The sequence below is a fragment of the Elephas maximus genome, chromosome 16 (assembly GCF_024166365.1).
Source record: "Elephas maximus indicus isolate mEleMax1 chromosome 16, mEleMax1 primary haplotype, whole genome shotgun sequence".
Lineage (NCBI taxonomy): Eukaryota > Metazoa > Chordata > Mammalia > Proboscidea > Elephantidae > Elephas > Elephas maximus.
In genome coordinates, this window is record NC_064834.1 from 51,952,109 (window position 1) to 51,969,984 (window position 17,876).

Below are 17,876 nucleotides of genomic sequence, written 5' to 3' on the forward strand. Positions count from 1 at the left end.
TTTCTCTCACGGAGTGGGTGGTGGATTTGAACCACCAACCTTTTGGTTAGCAGCTGAGTGCTTTAACCACTGTGCCATCAGGGCTCCTTGCTCCATATAAAGAACAACTAATCACTAAAACCAAAAATTTGTCATGGTGAGAGTACAATTGTGTTCTCTTTACCAAAAAAAAAAACCCAAAACCTGTTACCATTGAGTCAATTCCGACTCAAAGTGACCCTGTAGGTCAGAGTAGAACCGCCCCATAGAGTTTCCAAGGAGCACTTGGTGGATTTGAACTGCTGACCTTTTGGTTAGCAGCCACAGCACTTAACCACTACATCACCAGGGTTTCCTTCTCTTTACCATCTACCCCAAACTGATGGGTGGGGATACAGACATGGATTTGGGGAAGATGGTTCTATTTACCATCTTCCCCAAATCCATGTCTGTATCCCCATCCATCAGTTATACTAAGCCTGCTGGCTTTGTTAATAAAAATCAAACCCTGATCTCTCATGTTTGACAAGGAAGGAGCACAACTACAAAGAAGTGGCAATAGAAATCAAGAGATTCTCAAGGGAAAGGGGAGTTTTGGAGAATAGGCACAGAAGCTTCCAGGTGCAGCCACTTCTCATGAGGCACTTTCTTCTCTTTTACTATCCTTTGAGAACAGGGGTTTGATTTTACAGAGGGAGCCTGCAGGTTCCCTTGTACTCTGGAAACTGACCATGCTGATCACACTGAGCACATTAGCCAGCACTCAGAAGATCAAGAAGTTTCCCCTCACTCTTCATCCTTGATTTGAGAGACCCATCATAGTCCTGAGTAGGGGAGATAGGGGAGTCAAAACCCCACCCTGATGCCCTCCACATCTCTATCCTTTGGGTTCCCAAGTCTCCAGTTCTCAGAGGGACCCTCACCAGGAGCACAAAGAAGACGAAGAAGATGTAGGTAACAAAGTAGGCAGGACCCAGGATGCGGTTGGCATTGTCGATAGCATTGTAGTCAAAGTCCCCAAGGATGATCCGGAACTGAGTAAAACTGAAAGAGCAGTGTCTGGGCTTCACCCAGAGCCTAACCATAACCCTGACCTCAATCCACACCCATACTGTTTTCCTAACTACTGCCCCTGGGTGAATTCAGACAGACCCCACACTGCACCTCCAGCCCAATCAGGTAGAGACAGAGCGATGCACAGAGTACTTGAGCACACACGCTAGGGTTTACTAACACTCTTACACTGATGCTTTAAACACAGAAACTCCCACATACATATACCGAGCTTCCCCAAGGATATGTATACCCCTGGAGCTGGAGGGTGAGGGGCCAGGGAGGACTGAAGGGGGTAGGACACACACATGCACTTGATGAATGTGCTAAAGTTTTCCACTTGGGTTCCAAAAAGTAGGTAGCCGAGTTGAGCATAGGCAAAAAAAACAATGAAGAACATGATGGCGAAGCCCAGGATGTCCTTGGCACAGCGGGCCAGTGTGGAGGAGAGCTGAGTCATGGTTTTGTTGAAGCTGATATACTTGAATATCTGGAAGGGCCATGTTGAACCGAGTGAAGAAATAAAAGAGAAAAACTCTGAAAAGTCTACTCCAGGGGCTTATGGAGGCCACAGGAGTTGCCAAACCAAAAAAGGAAAATGAGGCAAATATTGAGGAAGGGATAATGAATGCCCAGAGGCAGAGCTGTGGGTAAGGATTTCCAGGGTACCTTGATCCAGGCAAAGAAGAGGTTGACAGCATTCATGTTGTTGTACTGTGTCTGCCAGAAGGCGAGGAACTCGAAGTCCGCGTATGTGTTTGGCTGCTGCAGGAGCTTCCCCAGCAGCCGATTCACCTCGAGGGTTCGAAATATGTGGAAACCCACAGCCACAATGGAGAGCTGTCATCACAGAGGTCATGGGGTGTCAAAGAAGTCAAGAGCATCTCGAGGCAAGTTCAAAGATGAGGTCCCAGGGAGAGTTGGTGTAGGTAAGACAGGTGGGGGAAAACTCCCTTTCCTGCTGAATTCTTGACTATCTCAGATTCAAAGGGACCTGGCCAGGATAACTGGGAAGCATCTTAAGCATTTTAAAGCCCAAGAGAAGGCTGTGGAGCCAGTGGTAAATACATCAGCGTCACTGCTGTTGAAGCCACTGGTTGTAAAGGGCCATAGGGAATTGGAACCAAGTAATTTTAGCTCCCACTACAACTTCCCAGCCTTAGGAAATGAATGTGTCCTATTAATAGGAAGGAGATGGAGGGACAGGATAATCAGAATAGAAGAGAAGATAAATGGCAGGGTTCAAGAGGATAGTTCATAAAGGTAAGAGGCATAAAACAGAGTATCAAGTACAAAAAACAGCAGGGCTGAACCAGGGGAACATCAGCCTCTTACTTAGGGAGCCGTTGCACAGTGATTTGATCAGAAGTCATAAGGAGGACTTAGGGCTCCAAAAGGAAGAATTTGAAAACTTGGAGCCCCTATCCAGGTGTATCCCACGCCCCCTCCCAATATGCCCCGAGTCCAGGATAGCTGTCCCTCACCAAGATGACAACCAGGTCTAGGATGTTCCAGATGCTGCTGAGGTAGTGAAGCCGGTGGATGTGGAGCTCCAAGATCTCCTCCACCATATAGTAGAAGATGAAGACACAGAAGACAATCTCGCAGCCAACGATAAAGAAGTCCCAGTTGCTGACATAGCGGATCAGCTTCACTGTTCGAATCTGCCAGGATGGGATGGCACCTCCTGTAGCTGGAAACTCCACCACTAGCCTGTGTGTGGGAGGGGGAGATGACTGGTAGGGTCTAGGATGGGATGGTTCCTCCCACTTCTTCTCCTCCCCACACCCACCATAGGGTACAAGTTTAGGGAAGGATCTGAAATAGAGGAGAAGGGAACCAGCAACCACAGGTGGAGAAATGCCATAGAGAAAGGGGCCCACCTCAAAACACAGAAAAGATTGATGTTGGCATTGTAGACTGAGAAGTCGATGAAGACTACTCGAGTGCCCCGGTCCAGCCACAGCCCCTCTTGTAGGTCCCGGAGTGTTTCTGCACTAGCCTGTCGAGATCCCAGGAGGTCCAGGTAGTACCCACCTCCACTGTAGCTTGTGAGCCGGCCCCAGTGGGAGGAGCCTCCTAGCTCATCCTGTGAGTGGTATGTCCACCTGCCACAGAAGAAGCCATGTGAGCAAAGAGGGGCCTGAGCTAGCACAAAAGCTCATCCTCCAATGCAATGGCGACACTTCATGATCTATTTCAATACTTCAGGTCTATTTCAATACATGATCTTGTTTGATACTAACAGCTGTTGGAGGAGGGAGGGCAAATATTATCCACATTTTGCAAATGAGGAAACTGAGATTCAGTGATGCCTGAGATTATCCAGCTAGTTAGTGGCAGAACGGATACTCAAAAGTACATCTCATGATTTTTCACTATGTCACCCAAGGCTATGAATGACAAAACCAAGGCCCACTCTTAGCCCGAGCCTGGGTAGTCTCCATAAGGGAAACACCTGGACCGTACAACCCAGAAAAGGTCCTTCCAGCTCTTGTGATTGTGTGACTGACTGGTTAACCCCATGATTCTTTATTCTATCCACTAAACTTTCTTCCCTGGGCTCTTATGTCCAGGGAAGAGTCCAAACATGACTCCTATGGCAATGGCAATGCTTCACCCATTTTCCATACCTGCAAGGGTGGAAGGAAAAAAAGGATGGTTGCCTGACAGGTCTTTCTCTAGGGTAGGACAAGTGTGACTGTGACTTATGTGTGGGAACATGTCTGGAGGCTATTGCTCTGTCTGCACCTCCTCTGTTCTTAAGTGACGTCTCCAAACAATCACAGACGGAACTCAGGGAGATGCCCCCAAGATCCCACTGAATGCCTTAAGACTAAGGCTCAGTGGAAGTGGCTCCCAAAACTTTGGGGTTGGTGCCAGGCTGGCTACACATCCAAATTGCCTACTAAAATGGAGATTTCTGAGCCTCCATAGGTCTTGGATGGGACTTTGGAATTTACATTCAAACAGTTTCCTCAGACAAGTCCAATGTGGACCCAGGCTTGGGAATCTCCACTCTCTGTGTCTCCCTCAGATTCTAGTCCTCAGAGGGGCAAGCCTTGTGATATTGGGGGGAGCTCACTCACGCTGTGCCATTGAGGGGTCCAAAGGGGAGCTGATCTTCCTTATCCAGAGAGTAGACATCATAGCAGCTCAAAATGTCCTCGCGGAAGTCCTCATGCACCACACAGGAGTCATTGCGGACCCTTAGCTGCCGCAGCCTCGGAGCCCCCAGCAGCAGGTTCTCGTAGTAGATGAAGGAGTGGGAGCCTCTGCCCAGGCTCTGGTTGTTGTACCATTTGGTCCAATACAAACTGTCCAAGAGTGGTCCCTGGGCAAACTGGACCACGAGCTGGGTTGAGTCTGACCAAGCCTTATCCTGGCCCCTACCCTTAGAATGACTCTGCTGTCATTCCCTGACTCCCAACTTGTCTCCAGTCTGCTTCTATTGGATGCTTCAGCTGACCTATGAATCTTGATCAGGTCCAGACCTGACCTGGCCTTCCTCTTTATTCAAAAAATGTTTTGAATAAGCCTTACCTCTGACCACTAATCCTAGTTCAAATCCTGGCTTGATTCCTTGATCAACATCCTGTCCCTCACCTACCTCCACCTGAACTCTAGCCTGACTTATTAATTCTTGCCTGAGCCTTTGATTCCACGTGATCCCTGACTGACCTGATATTTGTCACAGCACTTGATCCATTGTCTGATGTCCCTGAGCCCTGGCCTACGGCCTCAGGCCTCAGGCCATTAGGAAGGAAAGGGGAAGAGTAGAGGAGATTTCATACTCACGTCCCAGAAGTCCGCCATACTGCTGATGGTCTGGAAGGAGACACCGGTGTCTGACGGAGTATGTAAGAAGAGCTCAGACATCACTTTGGTGTAGTAATAGGCACTGGAGCTTGTCATTCCGTAAGTCACTAGAAACCAACACGAAAGTCTGTGTCCTGCTCACTGTTCCCATCTCCATTCACCCAGAGGAGACAGGAAACCCATTGCCTTGGGGCCACGGATACTACCTAGACAGAAGGCCATCAGACCTACCCGCTAGGGTTGGCAGTGGAGGCTGATGGTGGTGCTGGGGACCAGGGAATAAATTAGGGAAGGTTATGGCTACAAAGTCTTCTCCCTTCCTCTCAACTCACCTCAGAAAGACTGAACTCTGCTCAATAATTGTCTCTTGACACTGTCATTCTGAAAATTCACTTACCTTTTCCTAAACCATCTTAACATCCTAGTTCTCACTCACTATAGTCCACATATTTCTTCTCTGTGCATTAGGTAGTATTTCCTTTTATTTACCCTATATTCATGTCCTTTGGAAAGTGCCTCCAAATTCTGGAGTATTCCAAGGCCCTGGTTATGCAGATGTGGTCTCTCGGCTCCTGAAGTCAGTGACTTTGCAGCCACAGGAGTAGGAGATACGCATGGCATTCATCCAGCCCTGGCAAGACTAGTACATCCTGATGGGCACAACTGTCTCCTGATAGAGGGACTCAGAGTGACCGCAGATGAAAAAATACCTGGCCTTTGCTTTTAAGAACTAACTCTCCCTCAAGCACATTAACGCACACACTTAGTCCCAAGTGCCTAAATGGGCTACCAAGGGAAGCTCTAAGTTTTGGGGGTAAAAGACAAAGTTTGAAGAGAATGAACCATATATTTTATAGATTGTCCCTCAATTTAGGTTTGTCAGATGTTTCCTCATGACTAAATTCAGGTCGTGCATTTTTAGAAGGAATACCATAGAAGCGATGTTGTATCCTTCTCAGTAAATCATATCAGGAGGCACATATTGTCTATTTGTCTCATTACTGATGATGTTAGCTTCAATCCCTTGTTAAGGAGGTATCTTTCAGGTTTTTCTATATGATTCATTTTTCTCTTTGTAATTAATAAGTATTTTGTGGGGAGATACTTTGAAGCTATGTAAACATCCTACTACTACTCATCAATATTTCACCTACTAGTTTGAGCATTCATTGATAATTTTTGCCTGATTTTTACTACTATGGCTGCCAAATAGTGATTTTTCTAATTCCATCATTCCTTCTACATTTATTAGTTAGCATTCTCTATAAGGAAGAGCTTTCCCTTCTTCTTCATTTATTTATTTGTTTGTATCAGTGTGGACTCACAGGTTCTTGCTTTTTTTTTCCTTATGGGTTATAATTTGTTAATATTTTTATTTATTTCATTACTCAAATTGCCCCATTTTTAGCCAGGTCTTGAAAGACAAAGAGAAACTGAAGAATTTTTCCAGATTAAAAGAGATGAAAGATACATAAAAACTAAATGCATTTTGTGATTCTGGAATGGGTCCCAGACAAGAATTTTTCTTTTTTTTCACTTGCTGAAATTCGAATAGATAATAGTACTGGATAAATGATAATTTCTCAACTTGGATAAGAGAATCTCTTCTTTTTTACAAAATACACATCAAAGTGTTCAGGGGTAAAAAGTCATTATGTCTGTAGTTTACTCCCAAACAATTTATAAAAACAATATGTCTGTATGTGCATATATCTACTTCTGTACTATATCTATTCATCTATATATGTATGTGTGTGTGTGTGTGTGTGTGTGTGGAGAGAGAAAAAGAGAGAGAGAGGAAAAGCATGGTAAAATGTTCATACTTGGTAAATCTGGGTAAAAGATGTTGTGGATTGAATATGTCCTCCTAAAATACGTATTATAAATCCCAATCTCTATGCCTGTGGTTATAATCTCATTTGGGAATGGGTTGTCTTTGTTATATTAATGAGGCAGGATTAGTATAGGGTATATCTTGAACAATCTCTTTTGAGGCAAAAAAAAAAGATTAAACAATCAAACAGAGAGACAGATGGGGTAAGATAGATGCCAAGACACATAAAGATCTCCAAGGAACCAGAAAACAGAAGCTGAAGAGACAAGGACCTTCCTCCAGAGCCAAGAGAAAGAGAAAGCCTTCTCCTAGAGCTGGTACTCTGAATGTGGACTTCTAGCCTCCTGAACTGTGAGAAAATTAATTAATTAATTTCTGTCTGTTAAAGCCATCCTCTTACGCTATTTCTAACAGCACTAGACAACTAAGGCAAAAGGTATACAGATATTCTTTACATTATCCTTGCAACTTTTCTGTTTGTGTATAATTACATCAAAAAGTTGTTGTTGTTACATCTATCACGGCTTCCACCAGACTGAGTCCAGTACAATGATATGGTGCCCAGCTATCACCAAGGACTGCTCTGACAGGGATCCCAATAGAGGGCCCCAGACAGAGCTGGAGAAAAATGTAGAACAAAATTCTAACTCAGAAAGAAAAACCAGACTTGCTGGCCTGACAGAGACTGGAGAAACCCCAAGATTATAGACCCCAGACACGCTTTCAGCTCAGTAATGAGGTCACTCCTGAGGTTCATTCTTCGGCCAAAGATTGTACAGACCCATGGAACAAAACAAGACTAAAGGGGCACACCAGCCCTGGGGCGGGGACTGGAAACTAGGAGGGAACAGGAAAGCTGGTAACAGGGAACCCAGAGTTGAGAAGGGAGAGTGCTGACACGTCATGGGGTTGTTAACCAATGTCATACAACAGTGTGTATACTAACTGTTTGAGAAACTAGTTTGTTCTGTAAAACTTCATCTAAAGTTCAATAAAAAAGAAATTAAAAAAAAAGTTGTTGTTAGGTGCTGTCAAATCCGTTCTGACTCTTAGTGACCCTATGCACAACAACGAAACACTACCTGGTCCTGTGCCATCCTCACAATTGTTGCTATGTTTGAGCCCACTGTTGCAGCCACTGTGTCAATACATCTTGTTGAGGGTCTTCCTCTTTTTCACTGACCCTGTACCTTACCAAGCATGATGTCCTTCTCCAGGGACTGGTTCCTCCTGGTAACATGTCCAAAGTACCTGAAACAAAGTCTCTCCATCCTTGCTTCTAAGGAGCATTCTGGGTTTACTTCTTCCAAGATGATTTGTTCATTCTCCTGGCAGTCCGTGGTATATTCAGTATTCTTTGCCAACACCATAATTCAAAGGCATCAATTCTTTCAGGTCTCCTTATTCACTGTTCAGCTTTTGCATGCATATGAGGTGATTGAAAATAACATGTCTTGGGTCAGGCTATGCCTTAGTCCTTAAAGTGACATCTTTGCTTTTTAACACTTTAAAGGGGTCTTTTCCATCAGATTTGCTCAGTGCAATACCTTGTTTGATTTCCTGACTGCTGCTTCCATGGGCATTGATTGTGGATCCAAGTAAAATGAAATCCTTGACCATATCAGTCTTTTGTCCATTTATCATGATGTTGTATATTAGTCCAGTTGTGAGGATTTTTGTTTTCTTTATGTTGAGGTATAATCCATGATGAAGTCTGTAGTCTTTGATTTTCATCAATGAGTGCTTCACCAGGCATCTGTCAGTTTGTCGTACTGTGGTGGCTGTGTGCTGCTGTGAAACTGGAAGCTTTGCCACCAGTATTTCAAATACTAGCAGAGTCACCTAAGGTGGACAGGTTTCAGTAGAGCTTCCAGACTAAGACAGACTAGGAAGAAGGACCTGAGAGTCTATTTTTAAAAAACTTGACCAGTGAATACCTTATGAATACCTTATGAATAGCAGCAGAATATTGTCTAATCTAGTGCAGGAAGGTGAGTCCCTCAGGTCAGAAGGCACTCAGAATACAACAGGTGAAGAGCTACCTCCTCAAAGTAAAGTCAAGCCAATGACGTGGGTGGAGTAAAGGTTTCAGGACCTTCATTTGTCGATGTGCCACAACTCAAAATGAGAAGAAACAGCTGCAAATATCCATTAACACTCAGAACATGGAATGTATGAAGTATGGATCTAGGAAAATTGGAAGTCATCAAAAATGAAATGGAATGTATAAAGATCGATATCCTAGGTATCAGTGAGCTAAAATGGACTAGTATTAGCCATTTTGAACCAGACAATCATATGGTCTACTATGCAGGGAATGACAAATTGAAGAAAAATGGTGTTGCATTCATCGTCAAAAAGAACAATCCAAGATCTATCCTGAAGTACAATGCTGTCAGTAATAGGATAATATCCACATGCCTACAAGGAAGACCAGTTAATACAGCTATTACTCACATTTACACACAAAGCGCTAAAGCCAAAGATGAAGAGCTTGAAGATTTTCACTAACTTCTGCAGTCTGAAATTGATCAAACATGCAATCGAGATGCATCAGTAATTACTGGTGATTGGAATGTGAAAGGTGGAAACAAAGAAGAGGGAACAATTGTTGGAAAATAAGGCTTTGGTGATAGAAATGATTCTGGAGGCCACATGATAGAATTTTGCAAGACCAATGACTTATTCATTGCAAATACATTTTTTCAACAACATAAACGGCAATAGTACACACAGACCTCACCAGATGGAAAATACAGGAATCAAATTGATTACATCTGTGGAAAGAGATGATGGAAAAGCTCAATATCATTCATCAGAACAAACAGAGGCAGACTGTGGAACAGGCCATCAACTGCTCACATGCAAGTTCAAGCTGAAGCTGAAGAAAATTAAAACAAATCCATAAGAGCCAAAATACAACCTTGGGTATATCCCACCTGAACTTGGAATAGATTTGATGCATTGAATGCTAATGACCGAAGACCAGATGAGTTGTGGGAAGACACCAATGACATTATATATGAATAAAGCAAAAGGTCATTAAAAAGACAGGAAAGAAAGAAAAGACCAAAATGGATATCAGAAGAGACTCTGAAATTTGCTCTTGAACAGAGTCTAAACTGAAAGGAAGAAATGATGAAGTAAAAGAGCTGTACAGAAGATTTCAAAGGACAGCTCGAGAAGACAAAGTATAATATTATAATGAAATATGCAAAGACCTGGAATAGAATACCAAAACGGAGGAACACCGTTGGCATTTCTCAAGCTGAAAGAACTTAAGACAAAATTCAAGCCTCCAGTTGCAATTTTGAAGGATTCTATGGGCAAAATATTGACACAGGAAACATCGAAAGCAAATGGAAGGAATACACAGAGTCAGTGTACCAAAAAGAATTGGTCTATGTTCAACCATTTCAGGACATAACATATCATCAAGAGCCAATGGTACTGAAGGAAGAAGTCCAAGCTACACCGAAAGCATTGGCAAAAAAACAAGGCTCCAGGAATTGATGGGGCACCAACTGAGATATTTCCACAAATGGATGAAAACCTGGAAGCACTCACTCATCTATGCCAATAAATTTGGAAGACAGCTACCCGGCCAACCAACTGAAAGATATCCATGTTTGTGCCCATTCCAAAGAGAGGTGAGCCAACAGAATGCTGAAATTATCAAACAATATTATTAATATCACACACAAGTAAAATTTTGCTAAAGATCATTCAAAAGTGGTTGCTCTAGTGCATCAACAGGGAACTGCCAGAAATTCAAGCTGGATTCAGAAGAAGACACGGAACCAGAGATATCATTGCTGATGTCAGATGAATCTTGGCTGAAAGCAGAGAATACCAGAAAGATGTTTACCTGTGTTTTATTGACTATGCAAAGGCATTCGACTGTGTGGATCATAACAAATTCTGGTAACATTGTGAATAATTGGAATTCCAGAACACTTAATTGTGCTGATGTGGAACCTGTACATAGACCAAGAGGCAGTCGTTCGAACAGAGCAATGGAATAGTGCAGGGTTTAAAATTAAGAAAGGCTTGCATCAGGGTTGCATGCTTTCACCATACTTATTCAATCTGTATGCCGAGCAAATAATCCAAGAAGCTGGACTATATGAAGAAAAATGTGGCATCAGGATTGGTGGAAGACTCATTAACAACCTGTGATATGCAGATGATACAACCTTGCTTGCGAAATCAAAGATGACTTGAAGCACTTACATGGAAAAAAAAAAAAAAAAGTAGGATTTGTCAGCCTCCGGTGAACATTTCCCTTTAGGAATGTTCCTTTCCAGGTCTTGGGATATAATTTCTCTCACCACCCTATCTGGAAAGGGAATGGCTTGGAATGGACTGGAGCTCATCCATGATCTTGGAAGAAAGAAGAGGCCTATGAGTGGTCCTGGATTGGGCACAAGAAACATCGTACTTCTTCAGGGGGAAAACTCAGCAAAAAAGAAGGCATTATTATTTCACATTTCCCCCTCCCACACTATAAGCCCAAGTGCTTTACTTCTCTCTAACTCAAATCTGTGATTATCTATCCTTAGTATCTGGAGAGAGACTCAAGCTCAACTTTTCTGGATCTGGAAAATGGTCTCCCACTGGAAATTAAACTCCTGTGGGCTGAGAGTTCAACACTCAGTAACAACAGACGGTCAGTGATCTGAACTTTTCCTAATGACGTAAGGATGATGAAATTGTTACACCTCTAAATGACCACTAGATGGTAATCGTTACTACAGCTTTTTCTCTTCTCCAATTTTGCTGCCGAGAGTTAGGTGCCCTGGTGGTGCAGTGGTTAAGAGCTTTGGCTACTTAACCAAAAAGTTAGCAGTTTGAATCCACCAGTGGCTCCTTGGAAACCCTATGGGGCAGTTCAACTCTCTCCTATTACTCTGAACTTGTTGTCAACCATTTATGGAGGTATAATATCAATGATTATTGTTTAAGGCAGTCAGACTATATCTTCTGAAAAAGCGGGCTTCACCTGGTCAAATGCCCACTGACCATTAGAAATACAGTGCTTACTCTTCTTTGTAACTTTTTTAACTGAAATATAACATACTTACAAAAAAAGAGCAAGAAGCTACCTTAAAAAACCATTAAATGAGGGTCTAGACCTGGCTTATTTGTTCAGCATACAGATTAAATAGGTATGGTGAAAGAATACAACCCTGATGCACACCTCTCCTGACTTTAAACCAATCAGTATCCCCTCATTCTGTCTGAACAACTGCCTCTTGATCTATGTAAAGGTTCCTCATGAGCACAATTAAGTGTTCTGGAATTCCCATTCTTCCCAACGTTATCCATAGTTTGTTATGATCCACACAGTCAAATGCCCTTGCATAATCAATAAAACACAGGTAAACATCCTTCTGGTATTCTCTGCTTTCAGCCAGGATCCATCTGATATCAGCAATGATATCCCTGGTTCCACGTCCTCTTCTGAAACCGGCCTGCATTTCTGGCAGTTCCCTGTCGATAAACTGCTGCAGCCATTTTTGAATGATCTTCAGCAGAATTTTGCTTGCGTGTGATATTAATGATTTTTTGGTGATATTAATGATATTGTCTATAATTTCCACATTCGGTTGGATCACCTTTCTTGGGAATAGGCATAAATATGGATCTCTTCCAGTCAGTTGGCCAGGAAGCTGTCTTCCGTATTTCTTGGCATAGATGAGTGAGCACCTCCAGCGCTGCATCTGTTTGTCGAAACATCTCAATTGATATTCCATCGATTCCTGGAGGCTTGTTTCTTGCCAATCCCTTCAGAGCAGCTTGGACTTCTTCCTTCAGTACCATCGGTTCCTGATCACATGCCGCCTCTTGAAATGGTTGAATATCGACTAATTCTTTTTGGTATAATGACTCTGTGTATTCCTTCCATCTTCTTTTGATGCTCCTGCATCATTTAATATTTTCCCGATAGAATCCTTCACTATTGCAACTCGAGGCTTGAATTTTTTCTTCAGTTCTTTCAGCTTGAGAAATGCCAAGCATGTTCTTCCCTTTTGGTTTTCCATCTCCAGCTCTTTACACGTGTCATTATAATACTTTGTCTTCTCGAGAGGCCCTCTAAAGTCTTCTGTTTAGTTCTTTTACTTCATCAATTCTTCCTTTTGCTTTCACTGCTCGACGCTCAAGAGCAAGTTTCAGAGTCTCCTCTGACATCCACCTTGGTCTTTTTTTTCCTTCCTGTCTTTTCAGCGACCTCTTGCTTTCTTCATGGATGATGTCCTTGATGTCATTCCACAACTCATTTGGTCTTCAGTCACTAGTGTTCAATGCATCAAATCTATTCTTGAGATGGTCTCTAAATTCAGGTGGGAGATACTCAAGGTCCTATTTTGGTTCTCATGGACTTGCTCTGATTTTTCTTCAGTTTCAGCTTGAACTTGCATATGAGCAATTGATGGTCTGTTCCACAGTCGGCCCCTGGCCTTGTTCTGACCGATGATATTGAGCTTTTCCATCGTCTCTTTCCACAGATGTAGTCAATTTGATTTCTGTGTGTTCCATCTGGCAAGGTCCATGTGTATAGTCGCCGTTTATGCTGGTAAAAGAAGGTATTTGCAATGAAGAAGTCGTTGGTCTTGCAAAATTCTATCATTCGATCTCTGGCACTGTTTCTATCACCAAGGCCATATTTTCCAACTACTGATCCTTCTTCTTTGTTTGAAGTTTAAAGTCACGAAAGGTGTACATCAGGGTTGTATTCTTTCACCATACCTATTTAATCTGTATGCTGAACAAATAATACGAGAAGCTGGACTATATGAAGAAGAATGGGGCATCAGGATTGGAGGAAGACTCATTAACAACCTGCATTATGCAGATGACACAACCTTGGTTGCTGAAAATGAAGAGGACTTGAAGCACTTACTAATGAGGATCAAAGACCACAGCCTTCAGTATGGATTGCACCTCAACATAAAGAAAACAAAAATCCTCACAACTGGACCAATGAGCAACATCATGATAAATGGAGAAAAGATTGAAGTTGTCAAGGATTTCATTTTACTTGGATCCACAATCAACAGCCATGGAAGCAGCAGTCAAGAAATCAAAAAGACACATTGCATTGGGTAAATCTGCTGCAAAGGACCTCTTCAAAGTGTTGAAGAACAAAGATGTCACCTTGAAGACTAAGGTGCCCCGACCCAAGCCATGGTATTTTCAATCACATCATATGCATGTGAAAGCTGGACAATGAATAAGGAAGACCAAAGAAGAGTTGACGCCTTTGAATTGTGGTGTTGGCGAAGAATATTGAATATCCCATGGACTGCCAAAAGAACAAACAAATCTGTCTTAGAAGAAGTACAACCAGCATGCTCCTTAGAAGCAAGGATGGCGAGACTGCGTCTTACGTACTTTGGACATGTTGTCAGGAGGGATCAGTCCCTGGAGAAGGACATCATGCATGGCAGAGTACAGGGTCAGCAGAAAAGAGGAAGACCCTCAATGAGGTGGATTGACACAGTGGCTGCAACAATGAGCTCAAGCATCACAACGATTGTAAGGATGGCGCAGGACCGGGCAGTGTTTCGTTCTGTTGTGCATTGGGTCGCTATGAGTAAGAACCAACTCAACGGCACCTAACAACAACAACAACAGACCTGGCTTAGTGTCTATTCAAAACCCTCTCCGCATCCAAACATCCTCTCTTCCTTGTTAATTTGAACTTTGTACTTTGTCTCATGAGATGAGAGTGCTTTCCATCTCCCTACCCCCATGAAACCCAGACTAATTATTTCTAATGCTCCAAACTGATACTTACTAAAACCTGTACATAGATCAAGAAGCAGTCATTTGAACAAAACAAGGGAATACCTCATGGTTTAAAATCAGGAAAGGTGTGCTTCAGGGTTGTATTTTTCATCATACTTATTCAATCTTTATGCTGACCAAATAATCCCAGAAGCTGGACTATATGAAGAAGAATGTGGCATCAGAATTGGTGGAAGATTCATTAATAACCTGTGTTATGCAGATGACACAACCTTGCTTGCTGAAGCGCTTACTGATGAAGAAGAATGACTACAGCCTTCAGTATGGATTATACCTCAAAATCCTCACAACTGGATCAATAAGCAACATCCTGACAAAGGGAGAAAAGATTGAAGTTGTCAAGAGTTTAATTTTACTTGGATCCACAATCAACATCCATGGAAGGAGCGAACACTGCATTGCATTGGGCAAATCTGCTGCAAAAGTGTTGAAAAGCAAAGATGTCACTTTGAAGACTAAGGTGCACCTGACCCAAATCATGGTGTTTTCAATTAGCTCACAGGACAATGAATAAGGAAGACCTAAGAAGAACTGACGCCTTTGAATTATGGTGTTGGCAAAGAATATTGAATATATCATGAACTGCCAGAAGAGTGAACAAATCTGTCTTGGAAGAAGTATAGCCAGAATGCTTCTTAGAAGCAAGGATGGTGAGACTTCATCACATACTTTGGACATGTTATCAAGTGGGATCAGTCCCTGGAGAAGGACATCATGTTTGGTAAAGTGGAGGGTCAACAAAAAGGGGGAAGACATTCAATGAAATGTATTAGCGCAGTGGCTGCAACAATTGACTCAAGCATAACAATGATCATGAGGATGGCACAGGACCAGGCAGTGTTTCATTCTGCTTTACACAGGGTCACTAAGAGTCAGAACCAACTCGACTGCACCTAACAACAACAACAAGACCATATCGTCAGTCTATCAACCTGAATTATTCTAAAGATACATTTTATGTTCATTCAACAAACATTTCTCAAAGTCTAAACCTATTATTGTTGAGTCGATTCCAACTCGTAGTGATTCAGAGTCTAGGTATCATGCGAGATACAAAAAGTAACTACAAAATGGTTTCTGTCCTCAAAAAGTTCTATTAAGGAAAACAAGTTCCAGAATAATATTGAAGTAGTAGAATGAGGATGAGCTTTGGAGCCAGACAGACCTATGTTCAAATCTCAGCTCTGCCACTTACTGAATATAGACTTGCATTCTGAGCCTCAGCTTTCTCACATGTAAAATAGGAACATAACACTTTTCTTGAAATGTTGTAAAGATAAAAGATGATGTATTTAGTATGCATGGAACACATTACGTGCCAAACAAGTGATTCTATTCATGTGCCTCAAGGACAGGAACTGTGTTTTATTCATTTAGCATACTGTCTGTTATTTAATAGGTTCTCAAGCATTTTGTTGGGCTGAACCAATAACGAAAAATAACTGTAATATAGGGTAGAATGAAATAAATATATTATTTTCAAACTGACTAAAGTGTTATGACTCCATATTTGGCCTAAAATAGCACTGATGTCAAAGTAATCAAGGACAACTTCTATTTAGTAAATGTTGGACAGAAGCTGGAACATTCCTAGGGCCAAAGAAGAGAATAATAAATTTACACAAGTCTTCGGTAAGAGAAATGAAGCCAGTTCTTAGGTGGCCTAAGGAGCAAGTATTGTTGGCCAGTAACCCTTATCCAGTCTGAGGGTAGAAATAGTACTGGCAAAACTCAATCGGCCGAACAAGTCACCCATTCAAAACATCAGATGGGCTTCATGCTCGGAGGCTGTAGCAATCTGAATCCAAAAAAAGGCAGGGGAAGCCCAAGGTTTCTAGATGGGGTGATGGTTCCAGCTGTAACGTATCTCTCTCCTTTCCTTAATTCACTGATTCTCAAACTTGAGCTGGCATCAGAATTACCTGGATGGCTTGTTAAAACACAGATTGCTCCATCTAGGATACTCCAGTGGTCTCACCCTTTCAGGAACAAGGAAGAATGAAGAAAACTAAAGTTATGAGGGAAAGATTAGTCCAAAGGGCTAATGGACCACATCTACCACGGCCTCCACCAGACTGAGTCCAGTACAACTAGATGGTGTCCGGCTACCACCACTGACTGCTCTGACAGGAATCACAATAAAGGGTCCCAGAGAGAGCTGGAGAAAAATGTAGAACAAAATTCTAACTCAGAAAGAAAGACCTGACAGAGACTGGAAAAACCCTGAGAATATGGCCCCCGGACACCCTTTCAGCTCAGTAATGAGGTCACTCCTGAGGTTCAACCTTCAGCCAAAGGTTGAACAAAGCCACGGAATGAAACAAGACTAAATGGTGTACCAGCCCTGGGGCAGGGACTGGAAGGCAGAGGGGAACAGGAAAGCTGGTAAAAGGGAATCCAGTGTTGAGAAAGGAGAGTGCTGACATGTTGTGGGGTTGTTAACCAATGTCATAGAACAATATGTGCACTAACTGTTTAATGAGAAACTAGTTTGTTCTGTAAAGCTTCATCTAAAGTACAATTAAAAAAAAAAAACTACAGATTACTGTAGGGCTCCAGTGGGGCCCAATATCTACATTTCTAACAAGTACCCAAGTGATGTTGATGCTGTTAGTTCTGGGACCACACTTTGAGAACCATTGTCTTAATTGTAAGTGAGCTCTGATAGCGAAGTGGTTAAAGCACTTGGCTACCAACCAAAAGGTCAGCGTTTGGAACCCATCAGCCTCTGCCTCGAAGTCTACTTCCATAAAGATTTCAGTGATTCTCCAGGGGTCATCTAAGTCAACTGGCATAATAAAATCTATTAAAACATTCTGCATCCCACTTTGCAAAGTGGAGTCTGGGGTCTTAAACACTAGCAAGCAGCCATCTAAGATGCATCAATTGGTCTCAACCCAGCTGGAGCAAAAGAGAATGAAGAACACCAAGGACACAAGGTAATTATGAGCCCAAGAGACAGAAAGGACCACATAAAGCAGAGACAACATCAGCCTGAGACCAGAAGAACTAGATGGTGCCCAGCTACAACCAGTGACTGCCCTGAAAGGGAACACAACAGAGAACCCTCGAGGCAGCAGGAAGCAGTGGGATGCAGACCCCAAATTCTCGTAAAAGACCAGACTTAATGGTCTGACTGAGATGAGAGAGACCCCAGTGGTCATGGCCCCCAGACCTTCTGTTAGCCCAGAACAGGTACCATTCCCAAAGCCAGCTCTTCAGACAGGGATTGGACTGGACAATGGGATGGAGGGGGGGATGCTGGTGAGGAGTGAGTTTCTTGGATTAGGTGGACACGTAAGACTATGTTGGCATCTCTTGCCTGGAGGAGGATGAGAGGGTAGAGGGGGTTAGAAGCTGACAAAATTGACACAAAAAG

General features: G+C 42.7%; 1 protein-coding gene across 1 annotated transcript in view; it reads right to left on the reverse strand.

The window, feature by feature from the left end:
* Nucleotides 1–17,876, reverse strand: part of PKD2L1 (polycystin 2 like 1, transient receptor potential cation channel) — a 54,164-nt gene that overhangs the window by 4,905 nt on the left and 31,383 nt on the right. The window contains exons 4-10 of the mRNA XM_049855035.1: nt 4,831–4,958; nt 4,122–4,375; nt 2,916–3,140; nt 2,517–2,745; nt 1,702–1,872; nt 1,341–1,522; nt 903–1,023 (exon numbers count right to left, since the gene is read on the reverse strand). Of these exons, the coding sequence (XP_049710992.1) occupies nt 903–1,023; nt 1,341–1,522; nt 1,702–1,872; nt 2,517–2,745; nt 2,916–3,140; nt 4,122–4,375; nt 4,831–4,958 (1,310 nt within the window). The remainder of the gene's footprint in view (nt 1–902; nt 1,024–1,340; nt 1,523–1,701; nt 1,873–2,516; nt 2,746–2,915; nt 3,141–4,121; nt 4,376–4,830; nt 4,959–17,876) is intronic.